This window comes from Exophiala oligosperma, assembly GCF_000835515.1.
Source record: "Exophiala oligosperma strain CBS 72588 unplaced genomic scaffold supercont1.2, whole genome shotgun sequence".
Lineage (NCBI taxonomy): Eukaryota > Fungi > Ascomycota > Eurotiomycetes > Chaetothyriales > Herpotrichiellaceae > Exophiala > Exophiala oligosperma.
Window position 1 is genome coordinate 1218103 of NW_015622819.1, and position 25006 is coordinate 1243108.

General features: G+C 50.4%; 6 protein-coding genes across 6 annotated transcripts; 3 read left to right on the top strand and 3 right to left on the bottom strand.

The window, feature by feature from the left end:
- The first annotated feature begins 248 nt into the window (after positions 1 to 248).
- Positions 249 to 2693, top strand: PV06_01911 (uncharacterized protein). The gene has a single exon (XM_016402547.1). The coding sequence runs from the start codon at positions 635 to 637 to the stop codon at positions 2441 to 2443; it is 1809 nt and encodes a 602-aa protein (XP_016266444.1). The 5' UTR covers positions 249 to 634; the 3' UTR covers positions 2444 to 2693.
- Positions 2694 to 2951: 258 nt separating this feature from the next.
- On the bottom strand, positions 2952 to 6088 carry PV06_01912 (uncharacterized protein; the record flags this gene model as incomplete). Its single annotated transcript, XM_016402548.1, has 4 exons — positions 2952 to 3391; positions 3485 to 4323; positions 4390 to 4481; positions 4544 to 6088. The coding sequence occupies 4 exons, from the start codon at positions 6086 to 6088 to the stop codon at positions 2952 to 2954; spliced, it is 2916 nt and encodes a 971-aa protein (XP_016266445.1).
- Positions 6089 to 17674: 11586 nt separating this feature from the next.
- PV06_01913 (uncharacterized protein) lies at positions 17675 to 19898 on the top strand. The gene has a single exon (XM_016402549.1). The coding sequence runs from the start codon at positions 17874 to 17876 to the stop codon at positions 19653 to 19655; it is 1782 nt and encodes a 593-aa protein (XP_016266446.1). The 5' UTR covers positions 17675 to 17873; the 3' UTR covers positions 19656 to 19898.
- Positions 19899 to 19945: 47 nt separating this feature from the next.
- Positions 19946 to 21362, bottom strand: PV06_01914 (uncharacterized protein). Its single transcript, XM_016402550.1, has one exon. The coding sequence runs from the start codon at positions 20935 to 20937 to the stop codon at positions 20344 to 20346; it is 594 nt and encodes a 197-aa protein (XP_016266447.1). The 5' UTR covers positions 20938 to 21362; the 3' UTR covers positions 19946 to 20343.
- Positions 21363 to 21520: 158 nt separating this feature from the next.
- PV06_01915 (uncharacterized protein) lies at positions 21521 to 23058 on the top strand. Its single transcript, XM_016402551.1, has one exon. The coding sequence runs from the start codon at positions 21700 to 21702 to the stop codon at positions 22975 to 22977; it is 1278 nt and encodes a 425-aa protein (XP_016266448.1). The 5' UTR covers positions 21521 to 21699; the 3' UTR covers positions 22978 to 23058.
- A 99-nt stretch (positions 23059 to 23157) lies between these two features.
- On the bottom strand, positions 23158 to 24899 carry PV06_01916 (uncharacterized protein; the record flags this gene model as incomplete). The annotated part of the gene is made up of 2 exons (XM_016402552.1): positions 23158 to 24673; positions 24731 to 24899. The coding sequence occupies 2 exons, from the start codon at positions 24897 to 24899 to the stop codon at positions 23241 to 23243; spliced, it is 1602 nt and encodes a 533-aa protein (XP_016266449.1). The 3' UTR covers positions 23158 to 23240.
- Between the last annotated feature and the right edge of the window lie 107 nt (positions 24900 to 25006).

The window sequence follows — 25006 nt, forward strand, 5'->3', positions numbered from 1 at the left end:
AAGATATGTACGGAGTACGTGAAGGAAGAAATCAGGAGATTCACATGCTTCGATTCCTCCGTAAAAGTGCAGATACACGTGTTGCAGGAGTTCAGAAACAAGGCATCGTAGCCATGGAATTATGGATTTCTTCATCGCTATTCTCATTGACTGGGACTGGCAGCCCAAGTATTCCGCACTCCATACGCCGTAGCCGTAACACTCGCAACCAAGTAATAAATACATCATTGTCAAGCAAACTGCGCCCCCAACCACGTCACGAACGACACCACAGTTACTTCTCTCAACCTCAACCTCAACCTCCTCGACCTTCCCTTATCTTTCCCCTTCAATTCGTTTGTCTGCTCTTAAGTCGGCGGCACGACTTATTACACTCTGACAATGACAATTGTTGGATTTTTGTTTTCTTGATTGCTGCCTCTGCCTTTCACAAAGTTCCCTGCTTCCGTAAAAAGTTGCAGCCAATAACACCGGCCTCTTGGGCCTCGTTGACGCCGGCAGCCGTCACGGAATAACAGAACGATCGCCGTCCAAATATCACAACTACGAGCTCATATTCTCTGATCAACCGACTCTCATACCTTCCTTCCTCTCCTCCGACCTCCTCGAAAGGCTCTCGAGCCTCCCCTTCACGATGCCTCTCTCCCAATACTTTTCCAGTCCTGTCTCGTTTCAGGGCCGACAGATTCTTGGAACGCTGGTAGCTCGCGACCAAGTCCCTTTGGTTGGAAATGCAATCGAAGTCCTGAAAAACAAACTTCCTCCGCATTCCGGCCATCCCGACTTCGGGCATTTGACCCTCCTTGTCTTCGAAGCCGTACTCGAAGTCGTCTGCGTCAGTCTGCCAGGCTACATCGTGGCGAGGCAGGGTATGTTCGATGCCGAAGCACAAAAGTTCCTCGCCAATCTCAATATCATGCTTTTCACGCCATGCCTGATCTTTCAGAAATTGGCGTCCCAGTTGACCGCGGAAAAACTGGCTGACTTGGCAATTATCCCCGTCATCTTTGTGATGCAAACATTGGTCTCATACCTGGGAGCCCGGATTATTGCCAAGTTTCTCAAGTTCCGAAAGAGACAGGAAAACTTCCTCATCGCAATGGGTGTCTTTGGCAATTCGAACTCTTTGCCCATATCGCTGGTCATCTCGCTCTCCAAGACACTCAAGGGCTTACATTGGGACAAGGTGCCGCATGACAACGACGATGAAGTCGCGGCCCGAGGGATTCTATATTTGCTCATCTTTCAACAACTGGGTCAACTGCTTCGCTGGAGTTGGGGTTACAACGTGCTCCTGGCGCCGCCAGAATCCTACACCGTGGAAGAAGGTGGCACGAAACAAGTGGACCAGCTTGAAAGAGGTCGCGGCGCATATCGAGACGATACAGACTCAGATCAAGAACAAGAGCGCTTGCTGAGTCCAAGTTATGATGCCGATCGAGATAGCACTGATGACTTTGAAGAATACGAGGATGATCAGACTCAAGTTGGGACCGAGTCTCCGACAACGTCCAAATCCGACGGCCTGAAGACTCCTCGTGATGGTAACAAATTCTCCGCGAGATCTTCCAGGAATTCCTCACACCGGAACCTGAATACATCCAGCAGTGTGCCGGAGCTCATGCCTACCCCTACAAACGGGATGGTGGCGCCACACCACGGGTTGAATTACCCAGCTTGGCTCAAGACATCCGATAACAAGAAATATGACGAAGAATGTGGTGGTATTCAAGGATACGTCAACAAGGCAAAGAACTTCGTGAGATACCATACGTTGAAGACCAACCATGCCATTAGACAGACTGCCAACTCAGCTTTCAACTCTTTGCCAAAATCGCTTCAGAAGACTCTGTCTTGGATGTCGATGAAAATCTCTCGATTCTTCGCGGGACTCTGGGAATTCATGAACCCTCCACTCTGGGCCATGTTAATTGCAATCATTGTCGCATCGATTCCTGCATTGCAACACCTCTTTTACGACAATGGCACATTTGTCCGCAATTCAGTGTCGCGAGCCATTGATCAAAGCGGCGCGGTTGCAGTTCCCCTGATTCTGGTTGTCCTCGGTGGTAACCTGGCAAAGAACACAGTTCCCAAGAATCCTGTGGGTGCCATTACCGATCCAAATGAAGAACGAAAGCTTCTCTACGCAGCTCTGGTGTCGCGCATGGTGCTGCCCACGGTAGTGATGGCTCCTGTTATCGCCTTGATCGCCAAATACGTTCCAGTCAGTATTGTTGACGACAAGATATTTGTGATTGTAGCCTTTTTGTTATCGGGAGCCCCCGTCGCTTTACAGATTGGACAGATCACTACTCAAAACAATGTGTATCCTAGCTTGATGAGCAGGATTCTGTTTCAAAGTTATGTCATATGGATTTTGCCCTCGACGTTGATCTTGGTGCTGTTGGCACTGGAGACTGTTGAGTGGGCCACTGTGTAGAAATTTGGTCGATGGGAAGAATAGGCGTTGGGATGGGTTACTGCTCACAGGTGCGAAGTCGATGCACGGGGGCAGCGAAACAAAACATGGGTTTCTTCTTTTTTTTGGTCCTCAAGTAGCACTAGGCGCAAAGCGGGACTGCCATTGGTGGTCTGGGCTTGGGATTGGATTGTATCAATAGTAACTCAGGGAGTACTCGTACATGCACAGTGTACTCGTCTTATCACAGAACAAGGTTAACCAATACGACAATGGTTTTTGGTCTACATCCCCGCGTAAAACTTGCAGATGGAAGTCGTCAGGAATTTTCCCATCCTCATCAATGTGCCGTGTATATGTATCACACGCAGGGAGGGAGAGTACAGAGAGTTTTTGGGTACGGATGTAATAGTACTTGACCAGGGTTTCAATTGTCCATTGTCTTTTGTGGCTCCTTCGGCCATCCAGGTAGGTGACGAGTTGTCCTCTTAACAGGTCGTCTGTGGTTCCTCCCCGTACAGGTGTGTCTCTACCGTCTTGTGGTCACTCCGTGGGGGTTTTCCTGTGGATGGTCCGCCAAAAGACTCAAAAGGTCTCGTTCACAAATCTCGGCCAATTGGTTCAAGACGTGACCGAACCTGGCCGTGATGCCCCAACTCCAAGTGTCGGTGAAGTAGACGGCAAGGTGACGACTGACCTGGGCGGCCAAAGAAGATCTGTCGTGGTTGTTTTTATCGCCGGTATCGTCGAAAGAATCGGAAGGATCATTATTATTATTATTGTCAACGTCCGTCGTGGTCATCGTCGTGGTCATCAGGTCATTTTCCAGAAAAGTGCGTCGAGTTTCTTCCAAGACGGAGGTCTCGGCTTCATCGACGCTGGGCATGTCGTGGTGTTGGCGATGGTGATGGGAGTGGTGACCCTTGATGAGTTTCTCGATGGTATGAATCCATCTTACAAAGAATAGGCCTGAAAGTGACCATTAGCTCTTCACTGACTCACATCCTGATCTGACATATTCCCACATGGGCAGGGCTTGTGGTGGATGATGGCATTACTTACCAAAAGCCCAGTAAAAAATCGCAACGTCTACACTCCATTTGAAACCCACGGTCTTTTGCACCAATTTCCACCCTACCTGCGAGGGGGTCTTGATACCTTCCAGGGCCTGACGGGCGGTTTTTGTGACGTACACGTTTCGGGTCTGTGGACTGGACATGAACTTCTGCAAGGCCGTCGTCACCTCGGAGGGATCCGAAGTCAACAAGATGCCCTTGTCGATAGGGTTGGCTCCTGTGAAGGCTCGGAGGTGGATCAAACGAAGAATGCACAAACAATTAAAAGACAAGGGTCCTTCGGTCTCGTCCCATAGACCGTCGTTTGCGGGGACTTTGGTTTGTCGTGGGGTTTGTGAGCGGCACCTGTCGAGGATGGTCTCGTTGTGCTCGTGTAGTAGAAATTCGAGAGATGGGGATGCCGTCGTTGGAGTGCTGCTGGCGGCGGCGGCGGTGGTGGAAAAGCAGAAGGACAAGTTCTGGGCCCGTTGGGACCTCGTCAAGTCCGCATACTGTGACATGTGCCAGAATTGAATCGATACTCCATGTAAGATGATCACGACAGCGAATGGAGGCCATGAAGGATGTAGACCGCTGTCGGAATCAGTCTGTTGGATTTGGGGGGTGGTGTTGTTCATGAAACAAGAAACTCCGTCGATAATACTGACAGCCTTGACACGCTCTGTTTGATTGACACATTGCTGCCACATGACCTCCGATGGTGCCACCCATAACTTGTCTTCAGAAGGCAACTCTACCTCTCCATCTTGTAGTACTGAAAGGACCGGTGGGATGTCGTAAGCCGCAGTGATGAGACTGCAAAGTACAAATATAGAATGGAGGAGTCTGGGAAATATCAATCTTAGGCCTATTCCTCGCATGAGGGAGGAAACAAAGCAAGCAGAAATTCACCTTTTTTCAGATTCACGGTTACACCATTCAGACCAGTTGGAAAGGGTGGATGGTTCCTCGGGACTCAATTTTCGTTTACGATTGTGGTATTCCTGGGCAACATGTTAGCAATGTCACTGACCGTAAACATAAGAACGATCCCGAAAACCCTCACATTTACCAGGATGCTGACGTCCTGAATTCCTTTTCTCACGAGTGTAGGGTTCCCAGTAAAAGAAGCAAACCATGTGAGTAGTACTCTACACTGAACCATCCACAATTGAGATGATGAGCATTGACGAGTTTCGGGGCCTTTATCGTGACGGCGACGACTCCTTTCGTATTTACTGAATACACTTTCAAATGCTTCTTCTCGTCGAGCTGGCTTGTGCCATTCTCGAAGCAAAAGTTGATCCGCTTGTAGATATAAATCTAGAGACATCTTTCGTTCGAGTCGGTACAAGGCGCCGATCGCGCACATGGAAAGGATGAGAGGAGGTTGAGTCTTGTCGAGGTCAAAGGTTGGCAGGTGAATGACTGGAAGGTGCGACAAGAATACATCGACAAATGTGCCCAAGAGCTGGTTCAAGGTGTTGGTCGATGGGAGGGTGATGTGTTTGGCGTCGTCTCGATGCGCCACCACGGGGGTGTTGTGACATTCCTGTAGAATCGTGTCACGATGAGACTCTGTCAACGGAGCAAGTCGTAGTTTTCGGCTGGTTCCCGACACGGAGTCTGAACTCTTTGGACTGCAAGTATAGGTATCAGATGGACCTGAAGAAGTGGGGATACTGCTCGGATCAGTGGTGGGTGAAAGCAAGGGAAAGACAGCATTCGTGGCACTTGTATTGGAAACCTGAGTGCTTCGGTGCTGCCGCTGTTCTTGTCCCCACAGTTGAAAGGTAGCTGGTCTTGTTGCGTTGAAACTTCGCAATGTCGTTGTATGATTGGTTTCCCGTAGATTTGTCTGCACTGAGGGACTCAGTGTTATGTTCGGAAGTGGTGACATGCCGTTGTACGGGTCGAAGAAGTTTAACTCGTCAAATATATCCAGAGAAGAAGGCTGGTCCGTGGTTTGGATGTCGTTCATCAACATGTCAAAGTCGCCTTCTAGGGAACTCCGTCCCGCTCTTTTGAATGCGTGAACACCATTTTCGGGGTGGAAAGATTCCAGGAAACTCCGTCGATGGACAGCACTGTCCTCATTTTCATGTTCCTGGTTAGTATTCGTATCTTGTGGAGATGATTCCATCGGCAGAGATGCGACTGGAGCTTGCTCAAAGAACAGTGCCATCGTCGCCGTTTCTTCTTGTCTTGAAGATTCAACCCTATCCTCTGCGGCAGCATTGCTTCCACTTTTCAAGCGATCATCACCTTTCGTAGAGACAGAGGTGCCGCTCACACCGGGCACGGGTACGCTAGGAGCCACATCTGAGGATCCATGCGCGTGAACTGCCCGCTCATGCCGTGCAACCAAATCCCGGCGTGCATAGCGGCGGTCACAGAATTTGCAGGGGAATGGTCGTTCTTGAGTATGAGCGCGCTGATGCCGAGCACAATGCTCACTGCGTTTGAACGTCCTCTTGCACACCGGGCAGACGAAGTTTCGTTTCTCTTGGGATTTGTCCACAAAGGTCAAAGTTTTCATGACATGCGATGATGCTGTTTCCGGACGAGGAACCTCGGGCATCTGCTGTGGTTCGACGAACCTGACATGCATCTTCTCGGCACGTGGCGGCTGCACATTGTTCGAAGTTTACTACCAGTATGTGATATCGTGGAGAAGTGAAATGAAACATGGGAGAGTTTGGTAAAATCGAAGTCGAGGGGGAAATAAAGATGGAGCCGAACTGGAGAGGCGCCATCATGGCGGAGATTCTCCAATCCACGAACGAGGCTCTACGTAAACCTCTCAGTAACAAAATTCCCCAATGTTTATGTGTGGCCTAAGACCTGGGGTTACCGTTACTGCTAGCGATTGGTGGTTATGACTACCTGATTAGAGAATTGACGAGCCCCGATTCAATAAGCTGGCTTAACCACCCTCAAAATCCCCCTGGAGCTAAGTGTTTGGTTGCAACTCCACTTCACCTTGAAAGTCCAAGACCTCACTCCAGCAATCGATTCCCAAAATGAACGGGGAGTCCGGAATATTTTTACAAAGAGACTTTTTGAACTCGTCAGCATCCTGATAGAGTCATTCGCTCCAAAGACAAGTCCTCTGGCATCTAGGAATTGAACTGACGTCTTTCGGGCAAACAAACCATCCGTAGCAAGCCTGCCCTACGCTTACTCTTCGTGAGTCCTGATATGCCATTTCTCCAATAGATTGTGCCTTGCCCAAAAACTTCGATACCTCTTCCCGTAGAAGAAGACGATAGGAGCAGTCAAACTGAGACCCAGACTGATTCCACCCCAGACGTAAAAAACCCTTGTAACGCCAGCCTCTGCGACCCAATTATTCTGAAAATAACTGAACCCGTAGACCAGTAGATTCTTAACCGTCATGGTAGCGATGAAGATTTCCGCTGCCATACTGCGATACGCATCCAAAGCATAAGCCGATGAAGTCACGCACGCAATCATCACCCCGAACAGCATGAGGCCGTGAAGAGTTGCGGCCGCGTACGGGCTGTCGTGTTTTCCAACCACCACACCCCAACCGATAAGTCCAGCGCCACAGGTCAGACTGACGATCGAGAAGACAAGTCGGTACTCTGGCTCGTAAACGCCCTTGTTACGGCGAGCGCAGAATATTATGAAAGGATCCAATGTAGCGCCCAGCACCACCGTCCCGATCACACCACCGACAAAGGGCCCAAACGATAGATATCCAACGGAAGTCGGATCCATTAGATAAGGTGGAGCTGAGAACAACTGAGACAGGACAAAGGCGATCACGACGTAGAAACACACAAACATGGAGTTGACCACGATGACCCAAGCCACGGCGAGATTGCTAAAGACAGCAAGAGGTGCCAGGCACAATTGAAACAGATTCTCCTCCGAGAAAGATCCGCTGACAATGGAGAGGTTCTCCAGAAAAGACTTCGGTCTGATTGGCGTGGACATCGCTGAAGAAGATGGGATGGCACCCTCGAGATTCTCAGTATGCGATATCATAGAGGCTTCTGCTCCTTCAATGCGCTTCTCATCGAGTTCACCTTTCTCCTCGTCGTTTCCGATCTCGTCAAGATCAAGTTGATGATTGCGATTGTAACTGGTTTCTGGAACGAAAAAGAATTGCAGAATAGCCTGAATGCCAGTGAAAAGAACCATCAGATAGAAACTATCGGTTTCGTCAGCATGATAGTGGCTCGTAACCGAACCATAAACTCACATCCAACGCCACCCGAGGTTTGTACCAATGGGACCAGTCACTACCGTGACGAGATTGGAAATTCCAGCCAAGAGGAAATTGATCCACGCCGCGTACACGCCGCGCTCATGGACAAAAAACATGTCACTGATCAAAGTGAAGATGAGAGACTCGTAAGGGGCAATAGCGAAGCCTTGGAGGATCCTCGAAGTGAGGAGGCCGTTATAAGTGTTTACGGCAGATCCGACAATATTGGCCACGAGACATATTATCGAGGCGCTCAAGAAGATGGGTCGTTTCCCGTATTTCCGCGCCAAAGCGTTGAATATCGGTCCAGTCACGCCGACGACGAGCGCTTGATAGCCATTTGTCTGTACCAGCCTGGCGATGCTGGTGTCGAGCTCGAGTGACATGTTGGCCCAGACAGAGTTGAGCATCCCCGATATCACGGCTGCGTAGAGGATGCAGCCAAAACTAGTGACGCCGAACGCAGTCAGCTTTTTGACAGTCGACCAGTTGAGTGGGTCGTTCGGATCGTCTGATGGTTGAGGGATCAAGATGATGTGAGAATTGCGGCCGCTGCCATGCTTGAGTCGGCCTGTGATGGTCCCCGAGCGAACGTGATCAGCACCTTCTTCGAGAACCACGGTTCCCGGGACGTGTCGAAGTTTCCTGTCTTCAAGGATACCAAGAAACGGCATGATGATGGTTTGGAAGACGGTATTCTAGACGTCTGAGGGAAGGAGATGGATAGCCGAGTCGTGGACGATATATACTGTATAAACATGATGGAGATAGGGATCCACAGGATTGTGGCACCAGCATCTTCCCACGTTTCCTATGACCAAAGAACAAAGGAGAATGGAGGATACTGGATCCCCGCAACTTCCCCAACCTTTTGACCGTGGAGTCGTGGGACATTCTCAAAAGATTATTCTAGGATTGCAAAGTCTAGGCCCAGAAACTTGGTGAAGAAGTAAAATGATGTCCAAAAGAGGACATAAACAAGTTCCGCAACTAACGATGGAGAAGTCGATGGGGACCTCTGTGTAGTGTTGGTTCTTTTGAATCTCCACTTGAGATAGAAAGCGGAAGGTGGAGCAATACCGGATCCGGAAACTACCGCTTTTGTCGATCCGATCTTTTCCACTAGACCAAGGCATAGATGAAATCCAACGGTATTTCAGAGGACTCATGATCGAGAAGGTGACACGCAGATATACAGAGGCACTAATAGGAGCTGAAACTACACTTGGCGAACTATGATTGGGATTGCAGGTGGCTGAGACGAAGTCTCCTTGGAACTCACGCTGGGGTCAAGAAAGACAGTGAAGAATGTAATTGAGAGGTTCAGCACCAAGAATATGCCCTAAACTATGCAACTACCACCTCGATTATAGCTGGACTTATTTCGTCCTTAGCGTAAAACACTTCCCCAATCTTGAGTCCCGCCTTTTCGATCAATTCGCGAAATTGTGCCAGAGTCCGCTCCATGCCACTTCCAGCCACCATCATGACCATATCAGCACCAGTGACCATCCTTGACGCTCCCTGTTCCGGCACGACCCATTCATTGATGAGCAATTTCGAATATCCTGGTTTCATTGCTTCGCGAACTCGCGTCAAGATACGGATGCCATCGGCATTGCCCCAATCATGAACGATGTATCGCATGTAATAACATGCGGCACCCTTCACCGGTTGCTCGTCGTAGAAGTTGTACGGCTGGAACTCAACACCAGCCGGCGCAAGATGCGAGGTGGCAGGTACAATGTTCGTTAGGTCCTGAACGATAAACCTGCCGGGCAATTGAGGATTGGCTTCCTTGAGTATCAACGTTTGATGTCCCAGGTTGCCACCGACGTCGACAAACTGGACTTCTCCGTCGTTGACCATGGGGACCCTTTCGAGGAACGGGTAGGTTTGGATCCAAGGCGTATATTGAGCGCTCACGGCTCGGAACCACTTGTTCGTCGCCTCTAGCGCAGGGTCCACAGCAAGTATCTCAAACGTATCTTTGCCGTCCATGTTCTTTGCGAGGCTCAAGGGAGAATACTTCTTATCGGCAGGGTTGACGTAGCCGATTCTCTTCAAATGCTCGGGTATCTTGTTGTATCCATCATAGAGAAACCCGACGCTGGAATAAGGGTCAGCAGATGCTCTGTTTCCAGATTGTCACCATGTTCATCTCACCTGTGTTCAGCGCCATACTCAGATTCGTCTCTTGCCAAAGCTCGAGTGGCTGAATTGCCCTGATACTTGTCTTCCACCTGATCAACGTAGCCGTGGGCTGCCAGAAAGCGAAGTAGTCTGTCTGGGATTCAATGTCAGCCACCGTCAATCAAGTCTTGTACACCGGCCGGGACAAAAACTTACTCAACAACTGCGGGTCTATGTTCTTGTTGGATTGTTCTGCTAGTTGAGCAGCTGTTTGGGGATGTCCGCCACTGACCAAACCCTTGAAAAGGCCGAGGTCCATCATGACCTTAATCACGTTTCCTTGTAGGGGCTGGAAGGGAAAACACGGAATCACCATCAACGTTACGTTGTCTTGAGGGTCAAGTGGGATCCAACTCACCGCAAAAAATACGTCCATGATAACATCCCCTTCGTTTTTCAAGCTCAAAACCAGTTTTCGGGCTTGGGATATCAAACGACGACGACCAACATCATCCAGCTCACCTTTTTCCAACTCGTCTGAGAGACTCTTTAGAATCTTCTTCGATTCTTCTGACATCTTTTTGGAGTCTTGTTGAACAAACAGAGTGTACCGACAGGCAACATATACTAGACCACAAATAAAAGAGGCCTCTTGATCAGTACAAGTATACCAAACACTCGAGTCGTTGTTCTATTGATTTCCGGGTTTAGAAACCTTTCAGTACATCCACTGGAGATAGATATTGAGAACGCTGCAACCGGATATATTTAACTATGAATATCCTACAGAACAATGTTCCGACGCTTGAAGGGAGGAAAAAAGTCTGTTCGTCTCTGTTTGATTGAAAGAGGTCCTTATCAAATATCCGGGTGCGAAACAAAGGATGAATGAATCTCTGTTCGTCCTGAACAGGGTCCGGGGAGGATACCTGACTATATACACATGCGTTCGCTAGACCTACTGGCGGTTGAAAGGAGCTGAAAATGCTAGTGCATGTTCCCTTCGATAGTTTTGTATAGCTCATTACTCTGCTGATATCACGTGCACCGACTGTGGGTTCTTGGGGTTGTATCTGTCGATGCACCTATGCTTCTCACGTAATCACTAGAGCCTGATCTTGGGGCTCTATACGACTTCTAAACCTATCCTGCCCTGGTGGTTCGTGGCATTTCTCCGCAGACTACAGACTACCTGGTGAAGAGTTATGGGCCGTGATCCCAACCTTTCTTGGATATTTGCTGATGTTGCTTCGTTCCGAACAGTCGGTTGGATGCAGTCCGACTATGTATATCTCGCTCCAGCTAGCAGCTACCACGGGACTATCCCATTCTGTTTCTAGGAATCTCGACGCCGGAAATGGAAAAACTGGAAACTGCAGCCATTGAAGCGCCACAATGGACGCTTCGTCAAACCCTCAGCAGGATCTAATCACGCTGTACTGCTTAATGACACTTTCGTCTCACCGCCATAGGGGAGTAGGTCTTGCTGCGCTTGCTCGGCCTCGTGACGTAAAACCTCAGCGATTCTCCCGGTCCTAGGAACAAATCTCGCCTGAAAAGGTTCTGGCCGCATATTTTCACTTCGGCTATATGCGAAAATATCGAGTTTGATCGCTTTGCCCTACGACACAGGTGGTCAGCGAAACGTTGTTGTTACTCGTAGTCTCATCAGGACTTACATCTTTGTCCAAACCAGGCTTCATCTCAAAGGCCCGTAGTAGCCTCGCGAACGACATGAACAAGCCCTGCTCGGCGAGAGGTTGACCACTACACTGTCTCCTCCCCCACCCGAACGCGTTGTGTCCTTGTTTATTGGGATAGGGACGCTCCAAACCGTTGAGAAAACGCTCGGGGCGGAAGTTGTCAGGCTCTGGAAATTCCCTCGGGTGACGATGGATCGCCCAGACGTTGCCCATGATTGGGGTTCCTTTTGGGATCAGATATGAACCATACACGTCGTCCTGAGTTGGAGCATGGGGAATCCCTCCCAGAATTGTGACAGTCCTCCATCTCAACACTTCCGTGACGATTGCCTTGACGTATGGGAGAGAGTCCTCGTGCGACCAGTCTGGTGATCGCTCGGTACCGACGACACGATCGATTTCTTCCTGTGCGAGCTTCTGCTTGTCTTGAAATACGCACATGGCCAGTATAAACGAGATCATGGAGCTACTGGTGGTGTCGACGCCACCTCCAATGAGGTTGGCCGTCAACGCGGCAACCTCCTGGTCATTCATGCCATTGCTAAGTTGTTGCTTAATCATGAGTTTAGAAAAGTTGTCTTTCTCAGCCTGCGACCCTTCTTTGGAGAGATTGTAAAAGAATTTTTGAAGTTGCCGGGCTCCTCTGTTGAGCCTTGAAGGAAGTGGATATAGCCAGCTAGGGAATTTGGATAGCAATGGGATCGCTTCCATGATGAAGAGGCCCGGGATGATCAGGTCGACCCCTTCCATGATAGTAAGCGCAATCTGTGCAACTTGGTCATTGATTTGGCTGATACGGCGTCCCCAGCCGATGATGGAGACGACGGAACATGAATACCGTTCGATAGACATGACAAAGTCATCCGGCTTTTCCAAAAGGTCTCGTGTGAGAACCTTCAACTCGTCGCACTGAAATTTCCGATAGTTACGGACTGCTTGGGAGCCTACAGCCGTGTGCTTCTCTCATTAGCAAGGTAGCTCCAAAGGTGAGGTGTGTATTGCTTTTTACCATGATCCGTCGATGAAGACGCCACTTGTCGCCGTAGACCTGACACACTTGGTTGTTCTCGGTCGCCTCAATCACATCGCCCATGCAGATCATTTGGGGTCTGGAGGAGTAGATGTTAGCCCTTTTGTCGAGTAACTCGGAAATGGACCATGCATCGTTGCATAGAATCGTGGGCCGGTGGCCTTGCCAGATTGTGATCAATGGACTGTCATAATACGTGGCCCAATATTCGAACGTTATCCAAGGCTTGCTCTTGGGGATGGCAAAGAAATTACCAAACACTGGCAGCGGGAAAGGTCCCGGTGGGAGTTTCTGACGTGCTCGTAACACCCTGAAGTAGTCGACCAGGAGCGGGAGCAGAGTCGCGGTGAATGAGAAGGCGAGGATAGTCCAAAGCTTGGAAGCTGGGATCGAGGCTTGGATGTCTGCGAGGAAGGCCATGATTCCGGAGTAAACGAGGTCTAAGTCTGTTGGCTTTGATAACAACCTGACTGATCTGCGTCAAGGGAATCCCTATGTATATCAAATCAATCCTTTGGCAAGAGGTCTCCACTTCGTCTCTCGGTGCGAGGTTTTCCCCAAGCCGGCCACAATACTGACAGTCAACTGGCAACCATTCATGACACTCTTTTTGGGATAAATGTTTGACTTGCTTACTCCAAGCTGCTCTACCGTGTGGGGTCCTCCACTTGCCTCAGAAATGCACATCGACCTATTCTGGCTATTCCAGGTCAAAGCACAAAGGTTTTGCATTGGGACCAATGAGGTCGCTTGGTGACATTCACATATTGTTTCTCACCATGGGCAAAAAGTCCACGAACGATTATGCGGATGTTTTGAGAATACGGCATGCAACATGCTGGTGCTGGCAAAGTGAATTCACCTTCTATAAACATGGCGCAACTATTTCATCCCCTGACACCACTCATCGGCAAGCCTTGTGGGAATATTCTATCTTCGCTTACATTTAGAAGCTCTAGTCACCCAGATGCCAGGGCACAACATCCATTGCGCCTTCCGATAAGGGAATATAGCCAAGCTCGCATTTAGTGAAGCTGATCCTCGGTTGTGTGGCATAAAAATTGTCAAAGTTGTTCTCTAAAGCCTCCGCAAGGTTATGCACTTGACCGCCAGGGTGGATGGTCAGCCATGGTTGCGTGCACTGTTTGTTCTTACACGACTTCAAGACCATTAGGAGCGCATCGAGCCGGGCAGTGACTTGGTCAATCGAGTGGCCGTAGAAGCTTCCCGATATGTCATACAGATTATTTGTCTGGTAAGGATCGGTCTAGTCCATGGAAGAATACCTTAGAAAGCTTCCTTGATGCTTTGTGGATGGGGTGGTCAGTATTATCGTACCTTCATATCGTATAGTTCATGCTCGTTCGTGCACCACACAGAGTAGAATAGGTCGTATTTGGGACTGATTATCCGCATAGCTTTGTACGTATTATTCGGCCACGAAGCTAAAAATACTGTGAGATCCCATCGCTCAAATGCAAGAAGTATAATTGTGATAACAACTTACTAAAACTTCCGTTGGGGCCATTCCTTGCAAAAATGCCTTCGCCAGCACCAGCACCCCAATACTCGATTGTGACATGGTCGTGCATGGGGGACTGAGCCGCCTGTGCCATTGCCGAAACTGTCAAAGGTATCGGTGTACCGTCGAAGTCGGCTCGTAGTGGTATTTGCGCCAGAGTAAATATTGTCGGGGCAATATCAGTATGCGAGGTTGCGAATTTCACCGTGTGGTTCTTTGGAATATCAGGGCCACGAACAAAGAAAGGTACATTGATATCCTCTTCGAACATGCAGGTTTTGCCAGGCTGTAAGCGGTGCTGTCCTATATGGAAGCCATTATCGCTGGTGTAAATGATATATGTGTTATCTGCGATTCCAAGTTCGGTGACTTTATCAATCACTGCCCCAACAAGTTCATCGGTGGCCTGCAGAGATTGGAGCCTTGCACGGTAGTATGCATCATTCGCGTCGATCTCAGTTTGGTTAGCACGAGGCAAGGTTTTGATCCAACTTACGCCTTGTGGCTTCGTGCTATCGTTAGCGAGCGTCCTGAAGCTAAACTCGAACGTAAACTTACTTGAACAGGGTTGAAGCTTGAGGTCCGCGGTACCTTCGCGTCAAGGAAGAGCCCTTCATGTCGCTTTGCGGGCACAGGAGGATCAAAGTAATACGTAGATGGTGTTGGAAACACGGCCTGTGAATGAGGGGCGATAGGAGCAATGCCCAGAAAAAAGGGTCGATCGTTTTGCGAGGCAGCCTCCAGGTAACCTATGGCCGTCCCTGATACAATATCGGTTGAGTACTCGCCGGGACGGAAGACTGGTGGATTCAGGTCCGCTTGCCAGCAGGTGTTGTAATAAGTGTAAGTACCAGGGTCGATCATAACTAGTAGAGGTAATTGTCAGAAGGCGGTGCATATGAAGAAATCAACAGTGAGCTCACATCCAGTTTGGTTCCACCCTGCTGGTGGCGGACTGTTCCAATTTTGAATATTGTGGGCGTTCATGAGCTTTCCAGTGTAGTATGTGTTATACCCTGCTTGCTGAAGCCACACTGGAAGGTAGTGGTCATTGAGCCCTTGCTGGATGAATTTCGGATAGCCACCTGACCTCAAGGAGTTAGGTGAGCTGCCACAATGGATATGGACGTGTCACACGAACCGTATGGCGGTACAACATCTGTCACATTGGTGTTGTGTGCCATCCTGCCGGTCAATAAACTGACCCTCGACGGACAACACGTGGAAATGGTGCAATAATGCTTTTTGAAGAAAGTCCCCTCATCACGCATATGTTTCAGCGTGATCGGTTGATAGTCAATGGAATTCAGGTGAAGGTCCTGGTCATCAGTGAGAATCAAGATGATGTTGGGTCGATGAGTCAAGCCTGTTGCATCGACGGCAGCATACGATGCCAGTAGGATCCAAAGGAGAGAAGAGACGAACAAGCGAGGCATACTTGCACTTGACCTGGCAGAAAATCATACCTACCTTGGGCTTCAGTGGACTTGGAAGACCATATATGAAAGTCTCCTCTCTGCCAATGAAGCCATCCACTCCATGCTCTCCGCTGCTCGACCCCGACTTTTCGGTAGATCAAACTCCAGCCTGGGGGAAGGGAGATGCAGCATGGGATGGCGTCCTCTTTCACACGGTAGTCGCTATGCTGATCTAGCGATAGCGAAAGTAGTTCTGCAATTTGGAGACCTTCACAGAGCAAATGATCTAGGGATCCGAGAAGCCGAGTTTGATGCACCTTGGATGTGCTTCGACGCAGGAACAGAGAATAGGTAGCCAAGCCTGGTCAAATGGCTCCGCTTAAATCCCGATTAGGATGACCAAAAAAGGAAGTGTAGAAAATAAGCGACGAAAGACACTTCTTATAGCAAGGTGTTTCGGTGATCGAAAAGATCCCGAACTACTCCAATTCTCCAAGATGATTTTCTGAAGCACCTCTCGGCCATTCACTGTGTTTTCAAAAGGTACCTGCTGCAGGGATGCAGTGGGAAGCTCCAGGGCAAATTCAATGAGTACAGCATCGCCTCCGACAAGGCAAGTCAGCCGAAAGATGCCATCACTTCGGAATACGGAAGAACAATATCCCGCAATGTCTGCAACACCTACACGTGTCTATGTTTTTGATCAGCCAACATCGCAAGAAATTCAGTATAATATCTTTCCAAAATTTGAACCCTTCTTACTTTGATATCACTGTGAAACCTCGAGAACATCCCCCAAGCCAAAAAGTGGTTTCTGAAGTCTTACCATCAAGGCCGACGGATAACTGACATCGCTGACAATAGTCTTTGTAAACTACGTGACTGTCGAGTGTTTGTGGGACCGTTTGTTGCCATGGCATTCCAGTTTCATCTACCGCCTCACGGCTTGTGATGGCTTTGATTGACGGTGCAATCAACATCTACTAGAATGCTGAAATGAATTCTCACAAGGGCTGGGAGAGTCTCTCTCTTCGATTAGCGCTCTCATCCATGGTCACGGTAAGTGACACACATCATCAATGGGATAGCAGGTACGGGCAAGTCGACCACTGCTCATACGATTGTGGGTACATATTTTGAGCGAGGAAATTTAGGTGCAAGCTTCTTTTTCTCAAGAGGAACTGGAGACGTGTCCAGCACTGACAAGCTGCTCACAATTTTGACCGACAATTGGCGGACGAGGTGCCTCAGTTGAGAGAGAACATCCGCGAAGCAATCATGTAGCTGGAAAATGCTGCGACTCATTCATTTCGGGATCAACGAGACCAATTAATTCTCAAGCCACTTTCAAGACTTGACAGCGAGCTTTCTCAATCCACGATTCTTCTCGAGGTAGATGGACTGGACGAGTGCGAGAGTGAAAGAGGCATCCGAATCATTCTGAGGCTTTTAGCGACAGCCAAATCGCTAAGTAACATACGCCTAATTGCTTCCATCACAAGCAGATCAAATATTCCAGACCCCTTTGGCGTCTCTCAAAAATCAGCGGCTGAATGGCAAGCCTTCATTATCTACGACATATCACCGACAGTTGTGGACCAAGATCTTGATGTTTCCCTCCTGCCGATAGTGTGGAAGAGGCCCGACACTTGAAGCAGGGCGAGCTGAAGATGATCGACACCGTCTGTAGTCATGTCGCAGGTGGAGGTGGCGGGAGCAAAGAGGACACTGAGGTCATCAAGAGCTATATAGCAGAATTCTTGCAGAGGTGATCGAAGACACTGCCAGCCGGGAAGATTGTTTAGATCTTTTGCTTCTTGGGCGGAATACTGTAGGGTTCCAGTGTACAACAAAAGGAGATAGACACTGATAACTATCTTTCTACATTGCCATATTGAACCAAAACATCCGAGACTAGACCTAATGCCCCAGAGTCTAGTAGATATGTATCAGCGTCGTGAGACAATATGTTCGAAAGGGCTTACCTGAGGGCTGCTTGCAACGACACTGTACTCAGCCTCGTTTATCGGAGGAGTCACAGCCTCGTCCCCCACCAAAAGCGGGACCTAAAGCGGCGGGCGGCAAACGCCACATTCAAGTGGGAAATTTCTCTGCCAGTTGCGTTGAGTCCGTATGTAATTCCGACACCGGTCGCATGCGCCGACCATTATTATTAATTGCCTCCTTCAACAAGAACCAGTTTGCAAAGTTGCGAGGGCTCTCACATTGTGACTTGCGAGTTCTTTTTGGTACCAGACAAGACATTTTCCCCCAGTATCTCTGAACGCAATCAGGAACTACGCTGGAGATATCAGTCACTGTTGCGGGCAGCGGCGCCCACTGATTTGACGCCATGAGCGCCATTCTTTCTGCGGATGATCTCAACGACTTCATCTCGCCCGGCGTCGCTTGCATAAAACCCGTCGAGACTCTTCCTGCGCAGGCGGACTCCAATCCTTACGAAGTCACTACCGAAGACAAAGTACAGGCTCCGAATCCGGCACCCGCCTCTATTTCCTTGACCGATTGTCTCGCATGCTCTGGCTGCGTTACCTCCGCAGAAGCAGTCCTCGTCTCATTACAGTCACACACAGAAGTCCTGAATACTCTAGACACATATCCTCCTCTTGATGTCCGGTACCTCTCCGAGAGCCGAAACGGCTTGATGAACGGCAATACCCCTCCTCCCAATGATGCCAAACTATTTGTCGCCAGCGTGAGTCCTCAGGTGCGAGCGAGTCTGGCTGCTACCTACGGTATCTCAGAAAACCAATCAGGGTTCCTGGTCGAACAATTTCTCAGTGGATCACAGGGTCTACGGATAGGCGGGCAGTACAGAAGTGGCTTCTCATACGTTGTTGACACCAACCAACTACGGCAGGCTTGTCTTGTGCTCGGAGCGGAAGAGGTGGCAGATGCGATCGAGACCAAGTCGAAGCCGAAGCCAGTCTTGACGTCTGCTTGTCCCGGTTGGATCTGCTATGCTGAGAAGACACATCCTTATGTCTTGCCTCATTTGTCGAACCTGAAGTCACCACAGGCTCTGTCAGGAACGCTACTCAAGTCGGTCCTCAGCAAAACACTCGGTATTCCGCCGTCGCAGATATGGCACTTGGCGGTCATGCCATGCTTCGACAAGAAACTAGAAGCGAGTAGGGAGGAATTGACGCATAAGTGGTGGCAGTCCTCTTCTTCGACCGAGACGCCTGTCCGGGACGTTGACTGTGTGATCACGTCCAGAGAACTCCTGTCGCTTGCCGAAGCCCGTGGTGTGCAGTTTGCTCAGCTTCCCCTTCAGCCACTATCACCCTCGGAAAGAACTCCATTCCCTGGCAACAGACTTTCCAACTTTCTGTTTCCGAAACCACGGCGGCGGACCGAGCAGTCCGTCACAGCAGGTTCCTCTGGTGGCTATTTGTACCACATCATCATGACTGAGCAAGCACGGAATCCGGGCAGCACCATTTCCGTACAACGTGGTCGCAATGCCGATGTTACGGAGTATACGCTGGTATCTACGTCAGGGCAACCGCTGATGAAATGCGCACGGTACTATGGTTTCAGGAATATTCAAAATCTAGTTCGCAAGCTCAAGCCAGCTAGACAGTCGAAACTCCCTGGAGCTGCCAGACGTATGGCAGCAAGTGCTAGTGGCGGAAGTGACTACGCGTACGTTGAAGTTATGGCATGTCCTGGTGGGTGCACAAACGGAGGCGGTCAGATCAAGATCGACGACGTTGCATCCATTCTACCTCAAACGCGAGGCGAGGAAGTAGTCAATACAAGCCCGCAGAGCCAGAAGGAGTGGCTCAAAAGGGTTGATGAGGCCTACTACTCTGCCGACTCTGAATCTGAGAACGAATCCGACGGCGACGTCCACATGGCCAATGGCACCGGTGTTGAGAATGGCCACCTCACCAACGGGCACCGGCAGTTCATCAATGGTATCAACACAACAGAGGTCCAGGACTTTTTACACTACTGGTCCAGCCTGGTTGCCATACCCCTAGAGAAATTGGCGTATACGACATTTAGAGAGGTCGAGAGCGATGTCGGAAAGAACAAAGCTTCCAAAACCCTCGATGACACAGCCATGATCGCGCAGATTGCTGGAATGAGTGGAGGGGGCTGGTAGTTTTATGAGTTGGTTGCATTCCAAGGTATGGCGTTGGGGTAAGGCTCGTATATTGTGCATATATCAGGGTCATGCGATTACGCATTTGAACATCTGGGGAGCATTGGGTTACAACATCGAGGTCAACTAGGCTTCTCAGGACAGGTTATGGACATTCACTTTTCACGGACGAACGATGATGATTGGGTTCTAGAAGTATGATTTGAGATACATAGAAAATGATGTGTACGAGAGACATTTGACACCTTGCATATCTTTTCGTCTACAAGCGTGAAAATAGTGTGTTGACTCACACGTGTATTATGTTCGTTTAGATAAGTAGGGATTATATTTCAACACGGTTTCATCGTCCCGTGCCGTAGACATTGGAAGGTCGCTCGCTCCGTCCATGCTATATGCTATGAATATGCCTATACTCCGTAAACGGCTCCCATTACATTGATGCACATCTATACTTTTCCCGGTGGATTGCCTTGAATGCATGCACACGCCATGGGGGGCTATCATGAACCTGCGACAACCCCATGCCGTTAATGACAGGCGTAGTTGGTGCTTGCAAGGAAATGGAAATGCTAGCCGTATCATCCTCTTGTTTGTGTTTTTGTTTCAAAACTTTGTCAAGCGACATTTAGGTCCGGAGTAGAATGTGCCGCAATGTCGATACAGAAACACAGTTTGGCATTGTGTTTCAACCGGTGTTTGTTTTTCTTTCTGTAGACTCTTTCCACCGGTCGAACTCGCCTTCCCAGTTAGGGCCGACCCCCTCGCACCGGTCCGCCACGATCCCCCACGTCCGCGTCCTTATTATCCCTTCGACGGCCACCTCGTTGCGCAGGACGCTCGCCAACATTTCCGTGCGCGCTTCCCGGGGGAAGAAACGTGCACTGTAAGGGTCGAGTCGCTCGTCGACGACCCGCTCGGCGTCCCGGCGGTTCAGGGTCTCTCGTTCCAGGGACTCGGGGTCCTCCGGGTCCGGCGACGTCGCCACCGACGTGCAGTACTGTATCACGCTCGCCCGAGAACTCCAACTCGGGAAGAGCACGGTCTCGAGAAAGGTTCTTGTCGTGGGTGCGGGGATGGGAGGGCGAGGGTACGGCGGGCTGCGGACGGCGGTGGACCTCGGGTCAAAGGGAGACGTGCTCGCTGGGGTGACGAGGGCGTTGAGCGTCGTCGAGATGCTGTCGTCTATGCTCGACCGGGAGAGTCGGAGAAAGTCTCGCAGCACTCGGGTGTCGAAGCAGAATTGTGGTGTGAGCGGTGGGGTGGGCGTCGGTCGGGACATGATGGGGCTGCCACTGGGACTGTGGTGGTCGAGGTTGTTGGTTTGGGACGACGATGACCGTGTGTGTCGAGGCTGCGGTGGTGTGGGAGAGGTGGTAGGAGGAGGGCGCCGACTAGGCGACGAAGTGGATGAGCTGTCGTCGGAAGGGGTTGAGGTCCAGAACCACGCCAGTTTGATGGTCGTACTCGTAGTTGAAGTTGGCGATGTCGAAGTCGGTATTGCCGAGTATGTCGTGGCGAGATGACTGCGGTGACAAGGGGAGCTTCAGGTGAACACACCTTCCAAGGTCCTAGGCAGTCTCGAGACTAGACCCAATGAGAATAGCGAGTGCGTCAAGATTTAATTTGTAAAATCACTAGAAATGTCTTGCTTCAATTACTGTTGGGCTGGTAAAGTTGAATGCGGTCCGTATCGAATGTGAGAACATACTCGTTGAAATGATTGTTCGGAGGAGGCTGCGGCGAAATTCATTCTCTAGTCAACCACATCACGTCATCGACCACTTTACGCGTCGAAACGCGCCGCCGCCGTGACTCAAAGAAACCGACACAGAAGGGCGTACTCGTATTAGTGAATAGGTAAGCAACTATCGTTTCAAGACCTTCGCTTTGATTCAGACTTCTTCATTCTACACTGACGTCTTTTTTCATTTTTGGTCTACTCATCCTCTACTGCAAACAGTCACTCATTGCTCGGCCATCTCATCCCCTGGTAATTTCTCTCACTTGACAACCACCCACCAACAAGAACAGCACGCTCGTAATGCCTGAGATCGCCGAGGTCGCCCGCACGGTGCACTACATTCGCAAACTCCTCGTGGGCAAAACTATCGCCAAGGTCGTAGCGAATGAAGACAACAATGTTTATGGTAAAGCGGGATGCTCACATACAGAATTCCAAAAACACATGACCGGCAAACAAGTCGTCGATGTCGGCCAACAAGGCAAATATTTCTGGATGATAATGTCGTCACCTCCTCATCCCGTCATGCACTTTGGCATGTCCGGCTGGCTCAAGTTCAAGGACGAACACACGTACTACTATCGCCCCAAGGAGGGAGAGGCGGAAGAACCCTGGCCACCCAAATTTATGAAATTCCTGCTCGAAACCGAGCCCGCTCCGCCCGAGAACAATGATGGCGATGAGAAGGAGAAAAATGTTGAGGCTGCTTTTGTGGATATGAGGCGCTTCGCGAGGATCAGACTCGTCGACTGTCCAGCAAAAGAGATCCGAAACGTGACGCCTCTCAAAGAAAACGGCCCTGACCCTGTAATCGACAAGGACGTTGTGACGGTGGAGTGGTTGAGGAACAAATGTCAAGCCAAAAAAGTGCCGATCAAAGCGATGCTGCTCGATCAGGCCAACATCAGCGGCATCGGGAACTGGGTGGGCGACGAGATTATGTACAACGCAAAGATGCACCCGGAGCAGTACGCAAACACTCTGTCGGACGATCAGATCGCGCAGCTCCACAAGAGTATCCAGTATGTGTGTACCACCGCGGTCGACCTGCTGGGGGACTCTGAAAAGTTTCCGGACGATTGGTTGTTCAAGCACAGGTGGCAGAAGGGCAAGAAGAATGCGTCAAATACGTTGCCCAACGGGGAGAAGATTGCTTTCCTTACGGTCGGAGGGCGGACAAGTGCAGTCGTCCCCAGCGTCCAGAAGAAGACTGGACCCGTGGCGAAAGAGATGGACGAGGCCGAGATTGTCGACGGTGAAGAAGAGAAAAAGCCAAAAGCCAAGGGAAAGAAGAGGAAGGCGGTAGTTGACGAAGACGAGGACGATGCTGAGGAGGAGGTCATCATGCCCCAGAAGAAGAAGACAACTGCAAGAGGCAACAAGAAGGCAGTGGTCAAGGATGAGGTAGATGATGCAGGGACGGCTATTAATGGTACAGTGAAGGGGCAGACAGGGAAGCAAGTCAAACAAGAGTCGACCGCTACAGAGATCAAGCCAAAACCCAAAAAGCCTGAAGTTGGCAAAGCTACAGAGGACAATAGTGGGAGAAGGAGGTCTGGTCGTTTGAGCAAGTCTTGAAAAGCGAAAGGCACCATCATCATGGAGTTACTCCATGGCTGTATTACTATTTTCCGCAAATCCAAAAAAGAACCTCTATTGCACTGCTTCTGTCTGAATCTACCTTGAAGGAATCATGTTCTTTAGGAGCAATCTTGGGATAATGTTGATAAAAGTTACAAAACAACCTATTGAATGATACAAAAGCTCTCATTAACCCATGCAAAAGTAGTCATGAATCATCAGTCCCAAATCATAAAATGACGGCGTGAGTATGAACAACATCACGGCCGTCCACCACGCCCACGAGAAAACAGACCCCCGTTGTACTTGGGCCGGACGGGGGGTTCAAAGGTGGGCTCAACGCCCTCAATCTGCCCACTGCTGTTGCTGTTGGTGGGCACCATTTCCACCGGGCCATGCTCCGGCTTTGCCTGCTCCTCATCGCCGGGGGAGCCTTGGCCAGGAGCATTCACTACCGCCCTGTCGACCGCCCGTCTGTACGACGGGATCACATTCGTGGCCAGAGGGTATGTGAACACCAACAAGAAACAGCCCGCGGTCAACCACCACCCGGCAGAGATGCCAACGGACTCGACCAGCTGACCCATCAGCGCGGGCTGTACGGCGCCGCCAGAGATGCTGAGAATCATGAGGGACTCACAGGTCGAGGTCCACTCCTCGTAGTCTGCCGTTGCACTCTCGAAGATCATCGGGAACGAGGGTGCTTCCCAGAACATGACCAGGACGGCCAACGCGATTGCCGCCGTGCCCGTGACCGAAGTGCCACCGGCGGTGAACGCGACAGCACCGCCGATGAAGGCGACGAGGACCAACCGAGGCTTGACCTTGGGCGTGGAGACAGCTGCGGCCGCAGTGAACCGCCCGACGACAAAGGCAGACTGTGCGATGGACATGCAAATGGCAGCCCATGCGTCGCTGGCGCACGCGTTGACCTTCATGTGCTCGATGAAAAACTGAGCAAAGGTCACCTGGCAGCCAAGGTTGAAAAAGTTGGCGCCAACGCCCCACCACACGCGAGAGTACCGCCACGAGACCAGAGGGTGCTTCCACTTCTTCCAGCCGCATTCCACAGCCGGAGGCAGTGGCACTTCCACCTCAGGCACCATCTTGGTGCGGAACAAGAGGAGCGCAATGATCACGCTGAGGCCGAAAATGACACCTGCAACCCCACGGTAAAACGTGATGACCGAGCTGAGGTTGGAGCAAGAGGTGTCCTTGTTTTCAACCGGCATCAGACATTTTCCCGGGTGGACCGGGTCCGAGGCAGGTGCCTGCGACGACGTGTCCGGGTTGAAGACGAAAGCGTTGGCCAAGAAGGGAGCCACAACCGTTCCAATTCCGGCCCACGCCTGGGCAACCAAGATGCGCAAGGCTGCCTGCACGCGAGGACCGCAATTGACGGCATATGGGTTTGCCGAGCGCTCCAGAGTCGAGACACCAAGCCCAACGATGAAATGGGCGACCACCATGCCTGCAAGGCTGCAACCCCCTGCGGCGAACGACATCATCAGGTCGCCAAAAGCAAGAAGGAAGAGACCGACAACCATGGCGACTCGATAGCCGCATTTCTTGACCAAGGGACCCCCGATGAGGAGGGCACCGGGGATGTATGCCGTATAGTAACCAGCCGCGAGCCCGGCAGCCTGCCCGCGGCTGATACCCATCGCCACTTTGACGTGGTAATTCATGATGTCTGCAGGACGGTTAGCAACAGTTCCCTGAAGATATTCAGAGGCTATATAAGACGTACCTAATAGGCCATAGGCCAAACCCCACAAGAAAAACAGAATGCTGACGACAGCAATCGGTATAATGGTATCTCGGGGCTTGATAAGCCCCGAGTGGCGTCCACGTTGGACGTCGAAACGCTTGATGTGCTCCATGCAATTATGGAGACCACCAAGGACAGAAGCAAACATTGTGAAGTAAGTCAAAGGTCTTGCTTTGACACAGTGTGATACAATAAGATAAGATGAATGAAGATTGAAGATTGGGGGCACGTTGTTCAGAAAGTGTGTGAACAGAT